Below are 26450 nucleotides of genomic sequence, written 5' to 3'. Positions count from 1 at the left end.
ACAAATCTTTTTTTGAGTAAATTGAAATCTATCTATATATACAAAACAACGTTTATTAATTGATATATTTAATCATGCTTTATAAGTTAAGTATATCGATAATACGGTATTAATAAAGCATTTAACGAAGCTATACCGAAAAAGTGGCGTTTCAATTTTTTTCGGGGGAAATGTTCTAGACGACTAAATTGGCGTGAATGAATGATCGCTTCGCGGTAAAACATTCATGGTCGAGGAACCTTTGATGGTCAATAAAAGGCTGGCCTGGTGATGCCGCAATGCATTCATATATCAACATTGGTCTCATGAGGAGACTCAGTAGTAATTTATTATTCTCAAGTATAAAATTAATAAAATTTATTCCCCTCTATATTAAAGTATTATGATGATGCTGTCGTATCAGCATCATAGTAATGCTGAGCCACTTTAATGCCTCAGCGCCTACAGCCTACAAATTGTAGAGTAAAACTTTAACTTTTTCGCTAACGAACTAACACAATTCGATTTTTGATCAAGGTTTTGGAGAAGCAACTAGTTTGAATATGTGAAGAATTGTTGAAATAGTTGCAATGCACCAGTATACTTTATTTTCTTAGAAGTGCAGACAATTCTGACCATTTTAATATCACTCGAATTCCGTCACACATTCAGCTGATTCTGCGAAAGCTTTATGTCAGTGCAACTGACATGAAGCTTCACTAAAATTGGACCCATAAGCCCAAGATTGTCCGTGTCTTCCCAGATATTGTCATGACAGTCCCATTTCGGAGTCAATAATAATGAATTTGCCGAGCTGGGCTCATACTTTCAAAAAAAGATAAGAGATCGTAAGTTCATCAGCCAATTATTGACGGCCTTTCAAGCAAAATCCACCAATCATAGACAAGAAAATAGAGCGTAAATACTTACGTTCACTTAGAGAGTTTTGAAAGTATGGCCCCAGGACTCAAGGTCCTGTGGCAATATCTCGGGATTGCAGGAAACGAAGCTTCCCTAAATCCGGCGATAAGAGTAGAAATTTGCTCTCATGACCTAGTTGCCTCGCTGCGATATTGCTGTTCAAAGCTCACTCAAATTTTATTGAAATACTCGAGTTGCTCTGAGCCTGGGATAAGCTCATCAAGCTGTTCCTGAGATTCGAAGAATTCAGAGTGGTTCCGTGTCGATCGCAGCTCCGCGTGTCCTGAAGGCACAAATATTTAGGTTTACGCTCAAATGAACGAGGATCGAAATAGGTTACATCACTTTCTGAAAAGTGAAATGAGAGTGTTTAAGTCGCATTGACATAAATTTAATATAAATGATTCTTTGAACTTAGCCAAAATTGTACAGAAGTGATAATTTGCTTGATTTTCGTATTAATGAGGCCGTTATTTTCCGCCGAGAAAGCACTTTTGTTGGTACATTACATAGATTTATTTTCGAATGGTTCATTTGGTTGTATTCAGTTTTAACTCGTTCAGTTGGAATGAAAAGTAAATTGAGTACGCATATGCAAGCGATAAACAGAGCCGAAATGAGCGAAAAATTATGAAGATCAAACTAAAAACTTTTAATAACTCGTTCAGCATTTAATAATTCTTCCCAAAAATGTTTTTTTGTTTGCACTGCCTATTGCTTTAGTGTTATGAAACAATTGTCACTTTATTAATAATTTTTAAAAATAGTAAATGTTATATCGGAATTGTAATACAAGTCTAAATATTTTTAGTCTAATTCATACAGACACCAATTATAACGTGATGTGGAACAGATTAAAACTTCCGCAAGAAAGCCGACAACTCTTGAAATAGATTCACTCGAGGCATTCTAAGAAGGTTTTAAAAGCAACCGTCAATCAAAGCTTTTGCCACACAAAATAAGCCATCCTTTTTCATCTTTAGCACTTTCATGAATCATTCATTATAACAATATCGTTGGAAAAAGCTCCTGAGTAATATTTTGTAAGCTGGTCACGAGCGATGTGCCACTTCTGGACATTTTTGTTCCACCAATTGGGGTCACGTCACGAAAACAGACACCCGCCCCAGACAAGCTTGTTGGGCCGCGTTCTTTTCAAATAAAGTTTGTGATCAAAGAACCCTTGAGGGCGGCCAGCTGCTGATGTAACCAACACTCTTGCAGCGCAAGGGTTTTGACAAGACATATCATTGTCGCCTAACTTCTTGATAACGTCGGTGATGGTACATATAGAGTGTGTCGCTTAAAGGTAGCTTTTCTCTTCATTGCCCAACATCTATTGGCATCGTGTCATACCCAAAGTATGTTGTGCCATTGTTTTCGTCTTCTGAGAATTATATGAGTTATCCATGTAATAAAAATTTGGTTCTGCTTTAACAGGACATATAGCACTATTTTACAAAACCTTTGCATTCATTTTGTCCTACCACAAAATAAACAGTCTCATCCTTACAGTAAAGAATTTAACAGTAAAGGAGATAGTGAAAGTGTGAACACTTTAGATAGTGAACACTTTAAACATTTGCTTCTATACTCTCTTTCAAAGTGAGATTGACACGAAATTATGTTCAAATTCTGTTGCAGTGCAAACTGATTATAAAATAGTAATACCAATTTATTTCAAATAATTCGTCTATTAATGTAGCTAAGTTAAAGGCTATTATAACAGCAGCGACGAGTAACATTTATGAAAGTGAACTGACATCCAAAATCGAAAGAAAAGCTCTATTTATTATATTCTGTTCTCTTGAAATATCAGGAAGTGATGAAGGTGATCATGAGAAGAGAACATTTGTTATTCATTCTGATCTGGAGTGCGACTTATTACTCTGAATTGTAATTGGGATTAACGACTCGATTTTACCAATAACAGTGATTTAAACCAGAACGCAAATTGTTTCCTACCCAAATTCGAGATAAATTTTCAGTCACATTACAACTATTGACTCAAGTGCGTAAAATAACATGGGTGATTGACTGCAATAAAACGTTACCACATTAAAGATTGTGTTTCTTATAATATACGTGATTGACCACCAAATTTACAGAAAAAATTATCGTCGATTAAAATTTTATTTCTCGTGAAAATCGTCAGCTACACTGAAAGAAGTATTAAGCCATAGCCATGGTGCAAAAAGCGAACGTCGTCGCAGAGATCTCTCTCAAACACGGAGACTGCCTCACTGCTTCAAGCCAGGTGAGAAATGAACATAATAATTTTGGTGAGTGAATAAATTTACAATTACCTTCATTTTCCATTTTAATTTGCACTAATATAATAGCCTAAACAAAACCAAGCCTATGCGTTCTTTCTGGTCACAATTAGTTAACTATTTTTAATTAGTATGAACTACTATCTTATAATCAATATATTTTTATTACTACGCATCTAATTAATTTATTTCTGGTGAGCTCAACATGCAGCGTTCGAGTGATTTCGAGTGATGTTTTTTATTCTGCTTCACTCAATATAATTGATGTGTTGGAAGATTCTCCCTAAAATACGAGAAGTTGAGTCATCAACTGTCAGGCGTCCATCACATGAATGTCAGACAGCGTCAGGCTTGATCAAGTACCGTCAAACTTTCCAGAACGAACTCTCAATTTTGGTTTTATTTTAATAAGTGCGAAAGGAATATATGAAATAAACAACATATGCTGCTCTCTAACTACGAGAGAGCGTGAGGGATCTTGGAACAAATGAAAAATATATGCAAACCTTTAGTGTCAATGAATTTCAATCGAAAAAAAAATAAAAAATTTTGACGCAAATTTACATCGAAAGTAAGAGATGTAATTTTTGCTTTCCAATCAGATGACCAAGAATTTAACGAATTCAAAATAGATGATAAATAAATAGCGTTGCGGTGATCAGTGTCTGTCATTAACTACCATCATCTGTAATTCACGATAAGCTGCAAAATTTGAATATATACTAAGTCCTCATTCATTTTATTGCGTAAAATTCATACACTCCTCGGAACAACACACAAATGTCTTTGGCATGACACAGCTCCTTGTACTTCCGTATTGTTTTCAAGCCTCGCATCTTGAATCCCCGTACGTTAAGCATTAAATAGCGATTCTCGCTTGCAGATATTCAGTGGGATTTAGTTTTTGTTTCCGTGGGAGACATGCCTGTGGTTCTTAGGCTTGAGATTTGTTTTTACAAAGAGAGCAGAGCTGAAAGATTAACGGTTGTCAGAGTCGGTGTGAAATTTATGCCTTAGCTTTTTATTGTTTTCGTTGCCTTCCATGCGAGTAATTAACTTGAGTGTTGAGTTTAAATACTAAATAAAGGAATAATGCAAGGAAAACGTAATGAAATTTTTTCGATATTATCACGAACGACGAACGAATAAAGCCAGTCATATTACTGAAGATACATCACTTAGAAAATGTTATAGCTAACCATTCTATTTTCATGAGTTATTCATTTACAGTTTCATTACATCATTTCCACCCTTGCAGCAAATCTAACAAAGCTCATAGATGTGTTTAAAACTTTTTGAATTGTGCATAATTTTTCGAGTGTTTTTTTGTGATTAAATAGGCATTATTATTATTATTATTATTATTATTATTATTATTATTATTATTATTACTATTATTATTATAGTATGTTTTATTATAATTATTAAATAATAAGTCTATCAGTAACACATGAGTTTATCATGTTTATGAAAACTTATCAAGAAATGAACCCATCGTAACGTAGTGTTTAATGTTTGTGAAAACTTATCAAGAACACATCGTAACGTAGTGTTTGCCGGACCGTTACCGACAAACTGCATTGTACCTTGCCAAGCGTCGTGCGCTCTACACTCTCACTTCACGACGCTCGGCAAACCTACAGCCAAGCATGAACTGCACCCAACCCTCTACAGACTGAATGCAACGTCTCTAAAATATACTTTATCAATGGTATGATTCACTCGGGAATATGCAGCTCCTTTAATAAATTTTAGACAGCTTATTAATAAGTTCGCTAGTCAATGAATCGGTTGCACTGACTTGCCCGGACACATTTATAGACTCGTGAGTGTGCCAAGATGTCGTCTCGCTTAATGTGTGTGCTGCATGTGTCTTTCGACATCTGCTCTTCTGTGTTCCTGGCATTCGTGTTCAACACCAACACATGTGTTCTTGATCCCTTTCGTGTATTAAATAACTTTTTAGTGATTTTTTAAAACGTTTATTTATCCCCTCAACACACGCGTATAACACATGTTTTACATGTGTGCTTGATCCCTTTTGTGCATTAAATGGCTTTTTAGTTATTTAAAAATTCATTTATTCACATTGCCGTTGTTAAATCATATAATATGTGTGTTAAATATGATAAGTGTTAATAAATATATATAAAAGAGATTATTCGCAACCCGATTGAAGTTTGATGAATGTAATGCGTATTGCGCGCGCAGGAGGCTTCTTGTCAATTTACCTGACAAATCAAATCAGCTTATATCTGATTACATTATCCATGTCAGGCTATATGCAATTAAATTATCCAAATCAGTCTACATATAGTTAAATTATGCAAATCAGTCTACATATAGTTAAATTATCCAAATCAGTCTACATATAGTTAAATTATCCAAATTTGCCTATATCTAATTTATTCTATGGCATCAGTGTGTATATTTTTATTCTCTATCTTAGATTAATTCGAAAAATTTCGTCGAAAATCATCTTACTCTTTACTTGTGCACTGAGAGCAAAATTATAGAAAACGAATTTTCAACATCAATATAATTGTGAAAAAGCCGAGTCTCCATGTATTATACATTAAAAAGAATAATTTACAATTCAAGGGAATATTAGTACACATCAGTAAGTAATTACTCAGATTTTGAAAAATCCCCAGTCAAATGTGCAGCATAGATCGAACAACTCACATAACATGCATTGGAACTTCTTCCGGAAGAATCGTCGACGCCGCCGCAGTTGTCAACACGGAAGCGTGGCACGCTACCGTGTTTTGGTCCTCCGAAGCATGACTAGACGCGCGCGAGGGAACTTGCACTTGAGAAATAACCTGTTTCGTTACATTAAAGCCTCATTATCAGCAGCTACTCATACGGAAAAATAGAAGAGCGAGCTCATGCCGTGCAACATCGTATCGAAATTATAATAAATCGGCAGTTAGATAATACAAGCAGTTAAACTTTATGGACAAAAAGGTTTAATCGGAAGTTAAGTTACATTGACAGTTGGACCTAATTGGCAGTTCGGCCACGTCGGAAGTTGAGCCGCAGCGGAACTTGGACCAAATCGGAAGTTGAGCGACATCGGAAGTGTGGCTTAATCAGCATTTAAACCATACAGTTGCAGATCGGCTGATTGACAGCATACGCAGTTGAGCATCAACGTCCGTTTGGCCATATCGGTAACTAGGCCTAAGCATGAGCCCGGACATATCGGCAGTAGGCCGATAGCAGCAGCTCAAAATCTTGCCATTTAAAAACACTTTTTATAAAGGCAGTTTCACCCTATTTGCACTAGGGACATGATAGCAACTGTGTCATATCAATATAGGTACGCTAAACAGTCTAGGTATATACGCCTATACAGTATAGAGTATAGGTACGCCACACAATATAGAGATGCCATATCGACAGTTGTGCCACATTGGCATTTGTGTCAAAGAAGCAACTGCCTCAGATCGCTGCCATCACAGAAAATTTTTATCAATGATCATTCATGTTATCTAAGATAAGTATCATAGATTAGAAGTATCTTGAAAGTTCGTATTCAGCAACGCAGGTTATTCAAGTTCGCAACAATGACATGCAGCTGACCGGGCAAGTTTCGCATTCCTTTAGAGGATTTCATGTGAAGGTTGCTACGCTGTAACTGGGTCAGGCTTCAGGTGTTTTATCTTCTTAGCTCTTTTAGGAGCCCTCTTTTTAGCCCAGAAATTGTTACGCTGTCAAAATTATTCTGTCTCGTTGGTTTTAAATTTGTATACCTCCAGTTGTTCATACTCGATGACATTCTTGCAATAACTTGAAAATTGTTAAGAATTCAAGTTACAACACTCATATCTCCGGTGAAACTTTTCTTTTATGAAATGGCTTCATTTCATGAAAGAAATTAATTATGTTCTTTCAAGAACAGCTCTGCCATGAATTTTGTAACTATAATATGGAATAGTTGAATGAACTGTGAAAGTAATGGTTTTCTAATTTACTTTATTATAAATATAGTAAATAAAAATAAATAATTGATTAATTTATTAATATGTATAGTAATTACTGCTTCATTCAACATAGCAATACTGCTTTCTTATTGTATATATAGCTGACACTCAAGATGAAATAGATCACTTGGAAGTTTTAAAACATCTCATATTAAGTCTTAAAGTTATTTCGTTATCGTTCGCCTGTTTTCTAAAATGGAATAAAAAATATGTATTGGGTGTGAAAAACATTACATCTTCTTGATACTGATGCTTTTTGGCAGAAATTATGTTAGGTCGAAATTCAAAATGAATGTCTGCTGATGATGAATGAATGCCTGCTATCGTCATGCCAGAATAGCAATTTTATTGCACACATTAAAATTTGAATTGTATTTGACATGGGCGTGGAGCGGCCAAGGCTACATTTTATTCAGTAACATTTCTCAATTAAATTCCAATTGTAAAAAAAATTAACTGCTATGAAGCCTTCAGCAACTCAATTTTTTCATGACCTCACACTAGATGCCACGCAAAAGTCACTTGGACTCGTCCAAAATTTTCAACAGTTATGTGCGTGGGTGCAATTGTAGGCCAATTAAGATATTTTAAGAACAGCAATACGAACTCATTGACCTCTTCTCTTTTTGCTTTTCCTTTGCATCTTTCGTCAACTTCCAGGGATCCCTAAACTTCCCGTAATTGATAAATAAGCCGGTCGCCCAAAGGGCTTTTTGATGTGATACCATCACTGCACTGGGAATTAAATTGTTATACTTGACTTTTAGTTCAGAGAACATGACCCAGATGATTCACATTTCAACATGACTCTTTGACGCCATATTTGCTGACATTTCAACGTGGAAAATAACGTACTTGATATTTGACAAAAAAATTATAATTAAATGTTGGTTTACTTATCCGTAGAGTTACGACAAGGCTTCTTGCTAGAATCTTTACATTTCACTTTTTTTAGTCACAGTGAAAGTTGAAGCAGTAAATTCATAATTAAATTGAACTTGACACATACAGAGGGTAAAATTCTCAGTTTTTTGGAAAATTAAATTTATTGCAATACAAGACGTGTGTCTTATTTTCCAAAAATATTTGCGTCATAAAAAGTCCAACTGTCATTCAACAGATTTTTAAAAATGTGTTTGTACATTCTGCGCAAGGAACTAAACACCAACGAACAATTTAGGCGCATTGTACCGGCAACTAAACAAAAATTATCGCTACTGAACGAGACGAACTTACGTCAGACCGCGTTGTCGTAGCTCGACCTTAGGAACTGTCAGCCAAGTTTGCTCAGCCAAGCCGGCTGACATTCGATGATTGAAGGACGATTTCACGTTTGCATGACGTCATCGTTGGCACATCGTAACGCATGTAACGTGTGAGGTCTCGGTACGTTGTAGACAGTTGTTAGTTGCTGGTGTGCTTTTGGCTTTGATAATAGTTTTACAGCTGGAATAAATATAAGGCAAGAGGGATAAATATTTTATGCCTGAAAGGAAAATATCTCATAAAATTCATAAAATAAAAACGAAGTAAACAGATAATATTGGTATTTCAACTGAAACGAAACTATTTCTTTAAATAAAAACTAAGTGCAAATATAATATTGATATTTAAATTCAATCTCTTCTAAAAATTCGCGTACGTTCGCGAACGTTATTGAGTCCGAGAATCCTGATCCGATGTTAGTAGGATGCTCACTATCCCAACACTAAACGTAAACGTACAGTTTTTGAGAAAATTAGGAGATTACATAGATAATTATAATAAGAGACATATCAGGTATTTCTGCCAGTCGAAGAGTTCGTTTTCAAAAAATTATCCTTTGAAGATAGAGGTCAGGAGCTAGATGATGAGAATTATCTTCAATTAGGGGTAAAAATACAAGATTCCTCACCGTCTTACTAAATTCGCAACATTTCCTATTAAAAGATCCTAAATTATGTTCAATTGAATATCGAGATTCAACCTACGTGTAAATAAGTCAACCCATCGCATTTGGAATTTCGTCTTCTGTAATCACATTTTTGAAACTATCGTAACCCTCATATATAATTGTAAAGTGGCTCTGTAGTTACTCTAATAGATGACAATGATATAATTTAACTTAAATGGTCCCGCGTACTGCAAAGACCTTAATTAGAACGAACATATATTTATACAGACGTCGCCTACTCAAAACTCGCTCAACGGCGTCCGGCAGAGAGATAATTGAAGTGCCCTGGTTTTAAGGCCTGTCCGCCTCTGCAGTTAACTAAATACGAGTAACGAGGTCCCCTCATAATATGAATAATAAATAATATGTGTTATTTTTATTTATATAATACGTGTTGTTATAATATAATATGTGCTGTTATAAGCATTAAAATCACTTGGCTGATTAAGTCGCAAATTTACCAGAAATTTAAAAGTAAAGTAAATAGCCAAAAAGTTCACCATTTCTTATAAGAGAAAACGTTTCGGAGTCCAGCTCCATCGTCAGTTCAAAACCTAGAACACAGATACAAGTAATTAGTAGCCTAAAATTCACATTCAAACAATTCACCTAAACTTGAGGACATTAGAACTAAAATCGAAGATAACAGAAATAAAAATGAGATAACATGTAGAGAAGGTACTATCTATTTACAATTTGTAGAGGATAGGAACTGAATGCAGCATTCTTAACTGGGTTTCTGTTTGAAAATATATAAGGATTCTAAAATTCGTAGGTCAGAAACACCGGTTGTGGAGGCGGTGCTGTTATTATATAATATGTGCTGCTATTATATATTATGTGTTGTTATAATATAATATGTGCTGTTATTATATAATATGTGCTGTTATAATATAATATGTGCTGTTATTATATAATATGTGCTGTTATAATATAATATGTGCTGCTATTATATAATATGTGCTGTTATTATATAATATGTGCTGTTATAATATAATATGTGCTGTTATTATATAATATATGTGTTGTTATAATATAATAATGTGTTGTTATAATATAATATGTACTGTTATTATATATTATGTGTTGTTATAATATAATATGTGTTGTTATAATATAATATGTGCTTTTATCATGGCGGTGTACTGAAATAAATAATTAGGGCATTAAAATGATTTTGAAACACCTCTTCAGTTAACTATGAATGTTTCTTCTCAAATCCACAAGCGTAAGAAACATTGGACTCATCTTGCATCGTAATCATGCAATAAGTTTTGTAATAAGAGTATAACAAGTATAGCTCACTAAGCAATTAAATTTTTACAGATAGTATTCTACCACAAAATTTTCAATTTTAAGCTAGCAAACTATGAGTTTAAAATGAATTTTTTTATGTGAATAAAAATTTATTTCAGGCAGAACATTCATTTGATTGGGCGATGAAATTTTTAACTCGTAATCCCTTTAAAGTCTTCAAAATTTTGTGGACATATTAGAGCAAAAATTTATCCATATCGCCGCAAGTGAAATCGAAAATTAATTACCAAATATTATTATTAAGTTATAAATAACGCTATTATATTTTACATTTTAATATTAAATGTTTAATCATGCTCGGCCAAATCGTTACAAAGTGATGCATAATAAAGTTCCGAGCGTTGTATACCCACGGTCAGAGATTGCGTAATGTTTACATTGGATAATAAAGGAATAATTGGTCGCCTATTGCGTAATGTTTACATTGGATAATAAAGATTATTATTATTATTATTATTATCATTATTATTATCATTATTATTATAAGAGTACAAAGCAGCTTACAGTACCAGACAGCTGAGGTTTCATGTGATCAGTGTGGAGAAAAGAATTTGTTATCGTGCAACTAGTACTGTCTAAACTTGACTGAGCGATAATGATAATTATCTGATACTTGAATGATAATAATCGTTGCAGAAATTTTTCCTTCATTTATTCATGATATCTATAATTGTTCCAAATCTCTTATTTCAATGAGAAAAAAGATATTAATAAAGCATCGTGACTTCGTATATGGGAGAGATAGGAGATAGGTTAAAATCATCAAGTAGAACGGTTGTTTTTCTTTCATTTACGCCACTGCGCTCCAGTTCCACCCGTTAATATTTTGGCCTTTGTTTTCTCGCCCGAGAAAAAACTTACACTTGTCAAAGCTCACAGTTTTGATGCGCCGTAAAGGATTCAGGGCAAAGCTGTTGTAACATTTTACGACAAATTTTGGGGGAATCGTCTGAAGTACTTTTTCGATCACGTTGAATGATGATTGTTAACGCGTGAACCTGTAAAACTAACTCTTACACAATCCTACCTTGCTGTCTATTACCTGGATATCGTATTATCTAAATCGGAGTCGTATCATCTACCGCGGATGTCGTATCATCTACCTCGGATGTCGTATCATCTACCTCGGATATCGTATCATCTACCGCGGATGTCGTATCATCTACCTCGGATGTCGTATTATCTACCTCAGAGGTCATGGCATAAAGGATATTTCAAATGACATGAAGTATGTGCTCATCGGTACCTGATTGTGGAAACAAATATTATTACCATATTTAATTATGACAGCCGATATTATGCTAGGATGAGCACTTTGGTGTACTAGTGAGCTTTAGTTGTACATTGTACATGTTGATGAGGCAGCGAAATAGCTCGAGAAAAACATTTCACTTTTAAGTCATGATAGAAATTCCTAAAGGAGTCAACGACGCGGAGGTGCAAATGCAGTTCCAACGACCATATTAATCGCTCTTAGCTCGAGCTATTGATGCTCGTTCTTAATTTTCTTCTTCCCTCAATAAAATTCTGTTATTTCAAACGGCAGGGCAAAAAAATTCGATTTCGTATCCCATGTCTCTATGGAATTCGTCTATTCATGTCTCTATTCGTCTATTTACCATGTTTGTTAAATAGACGAACTTGAAAATATATTACAATAAAGTTTTTTGTAAGATTCATGGCGAAAAACTACACGAACGGTAACTTTAATCCAGCTCGGCTTCATCAGTGGATGGAGAATTCATGCTACAGCATTACACCCAGAAAAATAAAGATATTCTTTCCAAATATCTATGTACTATTACCCTTGTGTGAGCCATTCTGAACCGGTATTGCCTGGCAAAAGGGCGTACCAGTGCTACGTGCAGGCTCTTTGTCACTATTTGGACAACTTGACACATTTATTTTTCTGAATGTGCAGAGCTTCGCATTGTCACTTCAAAACGGCTTTAAAGGGCGCTCACTATTAATAAATTATTACTATAATATTACCAAAAACTACTTGCCGTGCGCTAACTATTAATAAAATTATTATTATTATAATATTACCAAAAACTACTTGCCGTGCGCTGCCTATTAACAAAATGATTATTATAATATTGGCAACTACTTGCTGGGCGCTGACTGTTATTAAAATTATTAGTATAATATTAGCAAAAACTACTTGCCGTGCGCTTACTATTAATATAAAAGTCAGCACCCGGCTACGGAAAACATTATAGTCACATAGAGAGATGAGTCAGCGGAAGAGGACAGTTTTAACTGCCAGTCAAAACACAAAAAAAAACTGACACGTAATAACAACGTCAACAAAGGCACGTCTGGCAGCCGTCTTATCGTCTTTGTCAGTGGCAGCCTGCAGTTCAGGCATTGTAACAGCTCGCTTTTTTTGCCGTTGACTTGTGTTCCATTTGTAAGAGAAATATGAGCTTCGTCTCAACTCAAGCGTTACCTTTACTGCTCTTTTAACGATGAGCCGAGCACTGAGTTTAAAAGGTCAAAGCTCTCCGGAAGTTTATCCGTATACTCGGAGCGACAGTAGGTATTGCACGTCTTTTATCCGTACCATGAGTTTATGATGGATGAGGCTGGTTAAATGTTCCCGTAAAGTTCGTATGATTCTAATTCGAAGGGTAATAAGAAAAAATAATTGTTATTATTTCTAATTAATAATTCCATAAATTCGTGAATAAATTTGTTTTTTGAGACTCATGGTTAGATATGCGCAAGCTGTAAGATTCTTAATTTTCAGTCCACAATTCACACCGGGAAAAACTATCTCTTAGCTTATCATTTACAGAAATGAATTTTTAGTCCATAAAAGGAAAGAATAAATAGCATGGAAAGTTATTTTAAGAGAAAATTTAGTCGTGGATCAATGAAAATATAGATATGTTGAGCAACACATTCATTTCAACAATGAATCTGGTGAAATCAGGACTGAGCAAATCTAGAACAATATAACCCTACCATTAGACGTTTTGTACGTAGTACAATATTACACGCATTAATAGTACCCTGGAGCGATGTTAAATTATAAATTCTGTTCCATAGAGACATCGCCATTGTCGACATCGTATTGCCTGAGTGTGAGTGGACCAGTTCAAACACAATCAAGGGGTTACTGTTGCAATGTTCATGCAAGGAGAAACTTCAATTGAAATCTAATTTGTGAGAATAATAAGGACCTGACCTGGTTATCGCAGATCAAAGTAGCCGGTACAATGAATGAACGATTGAGGACAGTGCTGATAGAATGCACCTATAGTGTCACCGTAGGTTCTTGTCTTGACACTTTAGTTGCAACTCAATGCAATAAATAATTTTCTCGATGAAAGGATGCATGTTGTTTGAAGTGAAGCAGGAATCATGACACATTTCTTATAATTCAAGTCTTATAATATTATGATGATTTGATTTCATTAACGTTTCAAAGCTGTTATCTTAGGTCACATTTTCACAATCAAATATTAAATTTCTCAGGTATATCCACAATTTTTTACCTGTACACACAAAATATATCGAATTGCAAAATATAACTTACGTGTGCAGGAGGCGACTAACTAATAAATTTTATCTTCTTTGGACAAAGAATTTATTTCCAAAGTAGTCCTGATTTTCTTCTTAAACCTACAACCGAATTCTCGCCTTAAAGAAACTCCTTACGTATAGTAAAGTTTCATATAAAGTTCATCGTGCAAGCAGTATACACAAGCATCCAAATTTATTATAAAAGCGACAAGGGCACTGACTGAAGATAGTGTTCAGCTTTATAGTGAAGATGGTGTCTTGTTTCATAGTGGAAATAGGGTTTAGCTTTTTACTGAAGATAGAGTTTTAGCTTCACAGCGAAGATGGTGTTTGTATTATATTAAATATATTGTTTCGCGTAGTTCACTTCAATGTTGTAAAATGATCAAAGTGCACGTAGCATCTTGGGCGGCCTTACCTTCATCCCACTTTGCATTGCATCAAAGAACTTCAACTCAACCGTCGCTCTTAATTGCAGTGTTGGGTAAATTTGTAAGAAAATTGTGAATCATTTACGACCGACACCTCAACATAATTAGGGGCTTTATATTGAAAGATTTCATTATTAATGATAGGGACAAAACATGAACTACTTGTGGGGTGGAAGATCGCTTGCTAATAATCGTATCTTTGTATTTCTTATGAACAAAACATAATTTACTATACGAAACATCACCGAAAATGTTATTAAAAACCCATTACAAATAATCCCCAGTTCGAATAATAGTGACTCAAAGTGCCTCCTAATAAACAATAACAACTATTATTGAAATTTTCGTCTCTTCTTATCGTGGAGCGCTTTACCTAGCGGTTGTTATGTTATATTTGCTCCATACATTAAAAACTTTAACTGGTGTTAGTATATTTTTGCGAGTATAACTCCTAATACACCTTGTTTACAATACAAAACATATGAGCTTGACACTATTCACAATAGTAATAAGTAGGAATTATATGTGAACAAATCGGCGGAACCCGTTCCTTCCAATTGAGAAAATTAACGCTCCCATTAAAATTATTGCAGAAACCTTATGTAGTTCATCAGTTAGGGAGGAAAAAATGTTAAATTGAAAAAAGTAATGCTCACACTTCAAATTTGCAAAAATATATAGATGTTATGTTTTCGTGCAAGGGATTTTCGCGAAAGTGAAAAGTAATGCACACACTTAAAATGTTGAAAAAACTGATAAATGTTATCTTTTCGTGCAAAGGATTTTAGCGAAAGTGAAAAGTAATGCACAAACTTAAAATGTTCAAAAAATTGATAAATATTATATTTTCGTGTAAAGGATTTTAATGAAAGTGAAAGCTGAAGTGCACGCGCTGCTGATGCAGTGCAGAGGTGCGGCAGTTTTTAAGAGCCATCATAAATTATGTGTCAGTGAGAAAGCGTAGTTGGCTTCTTTGTATCATTTTTTTACAGGGTCGTCGACCTTTCATCCAACAAAAAACATGAACTTCAAAGAGGCTTTTACTACGTCGGCAAGATAAGCTCAAAATAAATTGTTTGAGGGATAACAAAAATAATAATCATGTTAAAGATTTTAACATTAGGATCGAATGAATTTCTGCTAAAGAGTCATTATGATCTCTGGAATACGAAATGCTTAATGAATAAAAATTTCATAATTATTCATGGTCGAAGACACGGGTTCATGAATAAATCAGAAGCGTTTCTTCCCAAAGATCTAGTTAGATATTAAGTGCTGCTTAAAAATTGAATCATATTTATGCAATACTAGTTCCCGCAAAACCGTTCAATTTTTCATGTTGTATTATATTTGCTCTCTAAGCAACACTGACGCTTCAATGTAATGGAACTGTTGAACCATTCAACAATAATTTTACTCGTCAACTTTGCACACGGAAGATTTTCTGAAAAAAAAAACACGAAGAAATAAGGCAGAGTGTGCATGACATTCGAGACCTCGAACGCACTACAGGTTCGCTACAAGGCTCGATCTGGCAATATTAGCAATTTTGAGTACATTAGTAATAGATAATATCAGAAATATCAGTTTGCAAATTGTATAGCAATTTTGTTCAATACGAACAGACAGAAATGACAGAGATGTTTCATTCTAGTTGCTCTAGAATTGAAAGGATTAACCCAAGTACCAGGATTTGTAGTAAGCATATTTTTATCTTAAGTCGTTAAGGTTTGAAAAATGTTGAATAATGACAAAATAGGCGATAAATGTTAAAAAATAATCCGCTTACCGCGGCATGAATCAATCATCAGCAATTCATCTACCAAGCTGGTAAGCTGAAATAAATATTAGTTAAAGTTTATAAACCTTCACACAACATAACTTTTAAGAGAAAAAGTATATCATTGCTCAATGTTAAAAGCTCAATGTTATTCTTAATGAAAAACTAACGAGGATTAATGTTCTTGCTGTACAATGTGGAAACTTATGTATGGTGCATCGTGTTATGTGTGATACATGGTATTGTGTATGATACATGTTGTTATGTGTGTTACATGGTCTTAGGTGTGATACATAGTGTTATGTGTGATACATAGTGTAATGTGTGATACATGTTGTTATGTGCGCTACATGGTGTTATATGTCTTACAATAGGGTATTATATGTTATACTCTACAAAGGCTTCAGGGTCTGCCTCTCTCAGCAGTCGCACTTTAACCGTTGAATGTCATGAACCTTCGTCCTTACACATCGAGGCCTTCGCCTGCCGCTCGCCAGTATATCTGCCCCGACTTTAATCAACGCAGCGTCGAGTAACGGACAAAATTCCGCTCTCATTCAGCGAGAGAGTAGGTCACATGCCACGTCATTACGTTTTGGGATCTGTACTCCACCCAACACACTTTAATTGGGACTGTATTCTCTCTCATAACGTCGATATACAACGTTATCTCTGCATTGTGAACACGTATTTTGCTTCAGCGATTATCGTTCAACGGTTGCAGCACATTCTATTTGATTTTTAAGCATTCTATAGGATTTCCCTTCATTTGATAGCAGTGGAAAATTAGAAGGAATTTAAAAGCAAAGAAAACGCCAAGAAAATTCACCATATCGATATTGAAAACGTTTCGGAGTCCAGCTCCATAAATGAATAAAATCACTTTAAAAGTCAAAATTCAAAGACAGACATAAAACCTAAACAAGACTTGTTTAGGTTTAAATGTTAGGTCTTGTTTAGGTTTTATGTCTGTCTTTGAATTTTGACTTTTAAAGTGATTTTATTCATTTTTAGTTTAGTCGAACTGATGATGGAGCTGGACTCCGAAACGTTTTCAATATCGATATGGTGAATTTTCTTGGCGTTTTCTTTGCTTTTAAATTCCTTGTGAACTTGCGATAGAAGCAGATTAATAATATAAGTACTTATATACGATGGAAAATTAGAGTTGAAACACCGAAACGCTTAATTAAAGCTTGGTAAATATTTTAAATAAGAATGAGGCTAAGATATAAATGCCATGAGCTTCGAGAAAATTAATGATATTATCAAACGATTCAAATACGGTTTTAGAAATGGCACGAAAATGACAATTTCTTCATAATTCTTAACGACTTATTAAGTTGCTGTTTCATAGGTCGAATAAAAGTAGTCAAAAATATGATTACGATTTAAGCAAATTGTTGAAATCTATGTTATTTTTCACGTTTTGTTAATAGTTACTTCAATGCAGCAGCCAGCGCCGTTGTTTGACAAGCTCACTGATAGGAAAAACCAAATTGATTTTTGCTCTCAAGAGAACATTTCGGAGATATTTTTTATGTCCAGTTTTAGATTCTGAATGCCGCAGTTCATAGGCAAGCTGATGGTACAATTTAACAACCTTGAAAGCTTTTAACTGTCAAATTAAATGAGTTGTAAAGTATTAAATAAATATGAAGTCTGTCTCGCCAGATTTAGAATTCTCATACGAACTTGTCTTGAGATATTAAAAGCGAAATAGTGAAGTCAATAGACGACCAATATAGAAATTCAGCTAGTTCATGATTATAATTTAACTAGTAAAGCAAGCGACTCCATAAAAGTTATCTCGTGTTATTTTACTCACCATATAAAACTGCAAAATATAAATGACTAATAATTCGACTCCGATAATAATATGAGGCATAACAAGAATACTCCACAATGCACGATCAAAATGCAACATGTATAATAGAATTAAGAAACCGATACCACTCAAGAAATTTAATTTGATACGACTTTATACACCTTGATTTGCATTCAGTGCTTATACAAAACATGCGAGGCAAATATAATTTTACCTGAAAGCAATTTGGCCAGCACAATTACAATTATATCAACCTAACCACTACACGACTCGCGTTTCACTCTACTTACTCGTCCTATATTGTACTCAAGACACACTCAATGACTCACCCATGACACACTCAATGACACACTCATGACACACTCATTTCGACACTCAATAACTGCATTTAGCTCTCACGGCCACCACTAATCCTTCGCAAGCTGGCAGGATTTAAATTCTCATTACACGGCCTAAAATTTTTCGCACAACTTCGAGTGGAGGTCGACAGCCTGTGTTGGCCACGAGCGTTTAGAGGACACAAGAGAACAGCGTCTCCTCAAGGTAATCTCGAGCGCCTCGAAATCAAGACCTCGCGATTCTCTAAGTGATTTTCTTGGTCGATTTGTTCAACCTTGAGAAAACACCGCGGACTTGATGTTTTATTTGGTGATGCGTTTAGTTGGGAATTTAATAGCGAAGAAAATTCACTTCACTTTTAATGAAAAAGACGACGTTTTTGTGAACAGCTCTTTCTCCAGGTCTAAAATTGAAAGAATACAGGTATATGAATTCGCAGTTAAATACATATGCAGATGGGATAATTCAGTAATAGTTATTTTTGTATTTAGAGCCATGTTTAACTAGCGATATGAAGAAGTAACGTGCTGAGCTCAAGGGCAGTACAAGTCCTGGGTTATTTAACTAATATTTCGAATAATTTCAGTGTACATTCAAGGATATATCTTAATAGCATTTCATGGATATGTCTTCTTTCCATATATGTCTTCCATCTTCTTTCCATACATGCCGTCTTCCAAGTGGAAAAAAGAATATATCTTCTTTCCAATTCATTGTTATTTTTCATAATAATGAAATGGAAATTTTCCATTTCATTATTCACAGAATTGTTTATACAACCAACACGTACGAAAATAAACTTACATGTCGTAAATTAGCTCCAGTAAACAGTTACTCTTTTAGTTCATTCAACAGCACATGTCCATTTTTTATTTGCAGAATTCACCGAAAAAATCATCATAAATGACAAGTAGTCATTTTTGTGAACGAAAAAAGTTCATTTTCATGCCAATTTAGAAGTGCTTCATATGCCCAAATTTTGGTGAACGGCATTTGCCTCTACGGTAGTCATTCCTACCTACAATTAATTCCTCCTACAATTCATCCTACACTCACAACAAAGTGATCGAGTAGGTGTGATGTTAAATACTCTTCCTGCCCAGATGTGTGGAGCATGTCGAGGAGCCAGTCCCTCAAAAATTGGAGTAAAGCAAAAAATATATATATAACTCAGTAATCACTGCAGTGAGTGACAGAGAGCGTATTTTCTCGTTGACAAAAACGTGAAGTCACGGACGGACGGACAGACGGACGGACAGACAGATGGACATGATGAGCACAATAGTGCCTTTTTTTCATAAATGAGAAAATGCGCTAAAAAGAGTTAAATACTCCACTGCCGTTTCCTCCGATCATCTACTGCTTTTGGTAACGAAGGCACTTAAACGGAGTCAATTATAAATCTTTTTCAGAAAATAATCGCATGCTGGGTTATTCTAAGATCGTGGAAGCCAGAAATGTAATGATGAATCATTTTGCGATGTGTGACCGGTTAGACTGATCACGAATTCTTTGAGTGAAAAAAAATATTGATTTTGATTCGGCAGCGCGTTGCTGCTACCTGGCGTAAACAATGTGAAACTTGATAGTTTCAACGAATCATAGCCCGTTATTGGTGCATTTAGCTCATGCAACAAAATAGTTATGATTTTATAAATTGAGATGAATCTTTTCGTTCGATATGATCAGGTTTTACTTTCATTAAAACTCGTTTTCGGAAACTGCCTGAGCTTTTCAAATATCTGGCTACACAATTTCTGTAATTTTGCCGACGACCGTTCAATGATGTAGCAACGATATATCACTCGATTTTAATACAACGATTTAGTCAATCGTGTTAATAATCCTTATTATACGCCGCGCAATAGTGGTCGATCTTTACCACTATGTAGGAGATTGTATGAAGTTTTCTTGATTTATTTATTCTGTGTATATTATTATTCATTCTATGTTTATATTAAGGAATCAATATAATGATGTAAATATAGAGTACTAGCTTTTTTAAACATGACTCCAACATTTCAAATTACAACTAATGCAATTTGCTCAAGCCGTTATGATATATTCGGCGTTAACATTTACATTTACGTTTTTATTATTAATTTCAGGACTCAGAATGCAGCAATATGTATCCTGAAGCCAGAGAAAGAAGCATCGAGAAGCGTCAACTGCAATCCAACAGCGTAGATAGCAGCGACACAAACAGCAACACTAACAGCATGTACAGCTGCAACGGCAGCTACAACGGCAGCTACAGCGACGCAGGCACCTGCAGCCTCAGCACTGACAGTAGCGGCTGTTCCAATAACGACCCAAGTCATTTCGTGTCTAACAAGTTTTCCCCCTTACGACAACTGGACAGCATTTTTGAGAGGCAGATGAATGCAAGCGATCAAAAAATCTCGGCCATGAACAGCTTAAACCTAGCCGCAGTCGATAGTAGGAATATAAGTTCGGATTTTCCAGTGAAACACCAACGCAGCAGAAGCCGACAAAGGTCTCTCAAGTACGAGAGTAACGCCGAAGACATCGCGCGTCTCAACGAAAAAACGAAGAAATGCTACAAGAATTTCGATTTTGCTCAGTATCCAGTGAGGTCTTCAACTAATGAAACAGCTGTAAAGTCATCCTGGAATAAAAATGAAGAGGTTTTGATGAACAACTTGAACCAAAGTGTAATGATGAATGGTTTCAACGTTTCGAGAGAAAAATGTCTTCGCGACAATAATATTAATGAGGATAAATCACATCAAAGCTCTCCTGCAATTCAAAGAAACTACGAAGAAAAGATGGCCACAAATTTTAGTAGCTCCTTCCTTGCCGCTGACGAAGACAAGACATTTATTAATCACAGCCAAGTGCGTAGAACTAAAATCTATCCGAATTTCTGCGACGGTTCTGACAAGGAGCAGAGAAGAAGGCGACACAACAGCCTGGGCACCACATGTGCCGCGAAGATAAACGTGCTGCTGTTGGGTGCCAAGGGCGTCGGAAAATCAGGTTTGCACAATAATATGAATAGAATAATATACTTTTAAAAATTACTTTTTAAAGACAACACTCCCAAAGAGACCAGCGTCTCCGATGCTACTAATATACAAAGAATTTCTTTTTTCATTTTTAAATAATAATTTTTTTTGACATTTTCTTTAATATAAAAAACAAATTTAAATTTTTTTCTATTATTTATTCTTATTCTGACAATTAATTTAAGTATTGTCTCCGATTTTACGCAAGTGTGCAAAATTTCAAATCAATTGGGCAGGAATAATTATGTTAAATATCAATTAAAAGATTTATAGCAGACAAACAACAATGAGTGAAGTTAAAGAGAAGTGTTGTAAAAAGGAATTGTATGCTTTATGTGCTTATATTACACACGGGAATTGGCTGCCTGGTATTATGTGGAACTTTACCATAATATTTGGTCTCCAGGCTCATCCGCATCTGAAGCAGGCCTAAATTCCTTCTAACCTTGAATCTTTCTAAAAAATTATCTGAAATCCTTGTTTAATTCAAATAATACTAAGTAAAGGGAATTTAATGGAACAGAATTTTTCTTATAATCCTGTTATTTATTTCACGTTTCCAGCTTTGGCGGTGAGGTTTCTGACGCACCGTTTCATCGGCGAATATCACTCCGCTGTCAGTGAGTAAATTCACCTCACTTGAGAACCATGGAAAATAAATTCGAAATTTCAGTTTATAAATTATTTGAATTTGATAATTACGAAGATTTGAGAGTGTGTGTATTTTTATGGTTCAGTAGGTTAATAAAAATGCATAGGCTTATATAGCATTGATATCGAAGCATTAATTGGCTAAACTTGCAATTGAAAAGCTTGGTCTTATTTTATTAATTGAATATTATCTTTTTTAAGTATGACTCCAAAATTTACAAATAGATTTCTTTTTCCTGCCATTTTCCAAATCTTCATTACTGTTCATAGAACCTTATTTTGTTTCCACTTGAGTCTATTCAAATAATATAAATTTAAATTTCTTCGTGAAACATTCTCACATTCTTTTAATTGATCGGAATTGGTAACAGCTTCTTTTACCAACACTTATTCGTAGAAGTCACCTTGTAAAAGTGCAATTAATTTGATTCATAAATGAGTTACACATTACGGAATGGATGTATATTATGAATACCTAGCAAATATTCTCGTAAATTTTAATATACATATTTGCAGCAATCGTGTATCGCCACTCAATGGTGGTGGACAGCCGCGAGCGCGTCCTCGAGATCGTCGACTCTTCAGCTAAGCCTGTGAGATCACTTGCTTTTTTCTCTCTGCATTTTTGCTGGACATTTTTGAAATTAGGAAACATTATATTAATAAAGTAAAGCAATAGAATTAAATAACACACAATTTATCATTATTTCTATTCATTATTAGCAATACTGCTCGGAAATTGGACTTTCCTTAAGAAATTATAGTCTCCTGCCAATTCTTCCGCACCCAGTCATGATCACCGCTATTTGTGACATGAAAATTTAATCAAAGTATCCTCTATCTTATCCTCATGACATGCAAATTACAGGGAGAATGCAGCCTACACAAAGCTGAAATATCAGCAGCTGATAGCGTGGCGGTGGTCTACAGCGTTACTGACGCTGAAAGCTTCAGCACAGCGCGGCGCTGCCTTCAGAGAGTGCATGAAATCAGGGACGAGCGGCCGCCCATAGCGCTCATGGCGAACAAACTTGACCTGGACCACTGTCGTGAGGTGAGACCCGACTCATGCTGGACCCCTGTCGTGAGGTGAGACCCGACTCATACTGGAACAATGCCGTGAGGTGAGACCCGACTCATACTGGACTACTGCCGTGAGGTGAGACCCGACTCATACTGGACCACTGCCATGAGGTGAGACCCGACTATGCCGTGAGGTGAGACCCGACTCATACTGGACTACTGCCGTGAGGTGAGACCCGACTCATACTGGACCACTGCCGTGAGGTGAGACCCGACTCATGCTGGACCCCTGTCGTGAGGTGAGACCCGACTCATACTGGACCCCTGCCGTGAGGTGAGACCTGACTCATACTGGACCACTGTCGTGAGGTGAGATCCGACTCATGCTGGACCACTGCCGTGAGGTGAGACCCGACTCATGCTGGACCACTGTCGTGAGGTGAGATACGAATCATGCTGGACCACTGTCGTGAGGTGAGATCCAACTCATGCTGGACCACTGTCGTGAGGTGAGATCCAACTCATACTGGACCACTGTCGTGAGAACGAGCATCAGGATTACCCACGCAAAAGCAAAAATTGCATCAATTTTTGGACAATGTGTCGCTTATTTCTCATAGTGATCGCGACAAGTATTGACAAGCATGATTTTGCACTATGGATCGATACATACAAACTTAATTTATATCATAGTTCACACATTACACAAAAATACACTATGTTGTGTTAATTCTCGTCTGATTGTTTGAATTTTAAAATGAAATTTAAAAAAATCTACTGAAATTCCGGCAGTGAAAATCACTCACAAAAAATTATTATCCCTTTTCAATGTACATAATTGGAAAGAAGCGATAAAAAATGGAAAATATGACTCCGGTTTGCGACATGAAAAACTTTTCGACGTTAATTAGAAAATGCAGTGATAAAAATTGGCCTGACCATGCAAATGTTATTATTCATTGATAAAATTCAACATTTTTCTTGAAATAAACTAGAGATTCCGTTTGATTTTAGTCTTGCGTTGTTATCAATGAGGCCCGCAGACGAGAATGTCTACTTCATTAACCTGGATTCAAGTTCGTTTCTCTCTCCGCCTAGTCAAAGCCAGCCTGCAATCACAATCAGTGATCGATTACCTGATAGAAGTTAGACTTAAATTACAAGCTTACGCGTGTTTGGTTTCTGTGCAAGATGGCGCAGCCGCCACCGCGTGATTATCGTTCTTGTCTTTACAAATTCCGACCATGATTTTAATCAGAACGTTAATTTAGTTATTCCATTGATTAGAAATTTCCAAATGCATCTACTGAATCGATAAAAAATACCCATATAATTTCATTATCTAATCACTCGAATCTCCGGGGTTTTGTATTGAAAATTATTTTCTTCAGTCGTACGGCAACTGAGCTTTAAAATTGTCATTTCCAATGACGGGTTTGCCACTCGTTTGAGCGAAATCATTGCCACGAGCAGCAATGGCTGTCATTAGAGGCTCAATGGCAAGAAATTACAGGTTTCAGTCAGAGACGAGGAAGTGAAGATTGGAGGTGCGATATCAAAGAAACATCTGCGTGATTGCATCGAAATTGTTTCGTAATTACCCAAGGATAAGCAATCATCTGGCAGCGGGTGTTGGTAAAAAAAGGAAAGGACAAGTGACGAATGATGGAAACAACGATAATTGACTTCTCTCAATTATCTCTTCGCCCTTGTTTCCATTGCTGGCATGGCAATTTAAATAAAACTTTTTTATTCAAGTAGTCGTTTAGACGTAGACGTTGTATAAAAGTTTTAGATTGCAATAGTAGGAAAATTTTTCATTGCTAAAACAAATTCTTTCAACTATTTTATTGGATCAATTAATAGTGATAGTTACAATTTATAACATATTAGCATTTATATGAATTTGAACTTTGCAGATCACTCGAACTGAAGGCGAGGAGCTCGCGGAGGAATTTAATGCCCACTACGCTGAAGTCTCCGCCGCCGAAAGTAGTTCCGACATCGAGCCCACGTTCCTCTACTTGGTTCAGAAGGCCGTGGGCTGCTCAGCTTCATCTTGTCATTTGAAAATGACACGTGAATCTTCCCCTAAAAAATCACTTGCATCTTTTCGTAAAAGCCTTTCCCCTTCATCTATAAGAAGATTTGCTCAATTTAGAAACGAGAATTACGAATCTTCTTTGCATCGCACTGTATCAGCCATTACTAACCTGAATTATGGGCCGTTTAGCTCCAGCCACGTGGGTGGCGAATGTAGGAATCAAAGAAGCTCTCGAGCCAAGCGGAAGGGAGACCCCGTCTGTTCGACGAGGTGCACGAGCTATGACGACTCCAAGACCTTATGTCAAATGGAGATTTTGGATTCAGATGGTCCTAATAGTTCACCTAATTTCTCTAAGAATTCGACATTTTCTCGAAGAAAAATAACAGCCGTTAAAAAAATTCGACCTTCAATGCCGACTGGTCGTACAAAACGAAGAGAAAAATGCTCATCGCTTACCAAAAATTGGACCTCGAGGATAACTTCAAGTGATGACTTATATGTTCCATCTTCAAAAAAATACATGTCTAATTTAGTCCTTTCATCTTCTGGTAGCTCGAGGTTAGCTTTACTAAAAGATGAGACAACACCCGCACATTCTTTGTTAAATTATTGTACTCGTTTGTCGCGGTCGGTCGATCAAAACCTGCAGAAGGTGGATCATCCAGCGGACTCAGCGGATCATTCGATAGCCGACATGAAGATCATTGCCGAAGAAAAACCTTTAAGTTTACTTCAGAGAGGACGCTCATTCATCCAGGAAGCAAGAGACAAACATTGGCGTGACAAAGATTTGCGACTGTCACTTCGAAATTTTGGGTCCCGAACAGACGTGTCCAAGACGGAGAAATTTCTATCAGCGGGACCGACTCCTCGCCCACGAACGGTGAGCAGTCCCAAGAAACTACCCACAGGAGGCAGTACGTGGCTGGTATGTTCTGAAGAAGATAATATAAAGTCGAGAGATTTCGCGAAAAATCTCATGGTTCCTTGGTCAAAGGAAAATCCTGAGTTACTAAGTACTTCAGAAAAGATATCAAGATCTGAACCTGCCACTGCTAACATTTGCGCTGATGATATTCACATACCTGGAACTCCAGAGCAACATACCAACTCGGGAAAGTCGACAGGGTATGGAGGAGAAAGATTTAGAAAATTCGCCGTATTTAGTCGCACTTTCGGTAATTTTTGGTCTAGAAGCTCCATGCCAGATCTTCCTAAAGCCTCTTCGAATATTTACGATAAGTTCGATTCCTTCAAAAAATCTCTAAAGAAGAGGTCTGTTTAATTGGACCAAGTGCTAGATAACAGTGCCTCTCATCGTATTCTTTGTGTATTTTTGGCTAGGTTTATTCCTTTCGCAAAATAAACTTTTTACTTGA

The 26450-nt window shown here is 35.9% G+C and overlaps 1 protein-coding gene across 1 annotated transcript; it reads left to right on the top strand.

The window, feature by feature from the left end:
- Positions 1 to 2504: 2504 nt before the first annotated feature.
- On the top strand, positions 2505 to 26450 carry LOC108671122. The gene is made up of 6 exons (XM_018158603.2): positions 2505 to 3157; positions 20430 to 21321; positions 21914 to 21970; positions 22518 to 22594; positions 22870 to 23055; positions 24944 to 26450. The coding sequence occupies exons 1-6, from the start codon at positions 3086 to 3088 to the stop codon at positions 26354 to 26356; spliced, it is 2697 nt and encodes an 898-aa protein (XP_018014092.1). The 5' UTR covers positions 2505 to 3085; the 3' UTR covers positions 26357 to 26450.

Source organism: Hyalella azteca, unplaced genomic scaffold, assembly GCF_000764305.2.
Source record: "Hyalella azteca isolate HAZT.00-mixed unplaced genomic scaffold, Hazt_2.0.2 contig10672, whole genome shotgun sequence".
Classification (NCBI taxonomy): Eukaryota; Metazoa; Arthropoda; class Malacostraca; order Amphipoda; family Hyalellidae; genus Hyalella; species Hyalella azteca.
Note: the sequence above shows the minus strand (reverse complement) of the source record. Positions and strands in the feature narration are given on the sequence as shown.

Coding starts and splice junctions, on each gene's coding strand:
- LOC108671122 (XM_018158603.2), top strand. CDS start 3,086: ATGGTGCAAAAAGCGAACGTCGTCGCAGAGATCTCTCTCAAACACGGA. Junction 22,595..22,869: donor TCGACTCTTCAGCTAAGCCT/GTGAGATCACTT, acceptor TGCAAATTACAG/GGAGAATGCAGCCTACACAA. Junction 23,056..24,943: donor ACCTGGACCACTGTCGTGAG/GTGAGACCCGAC, acceptor TGAACTTTGCAG/ATCACTCGAACTGAAGGCGA.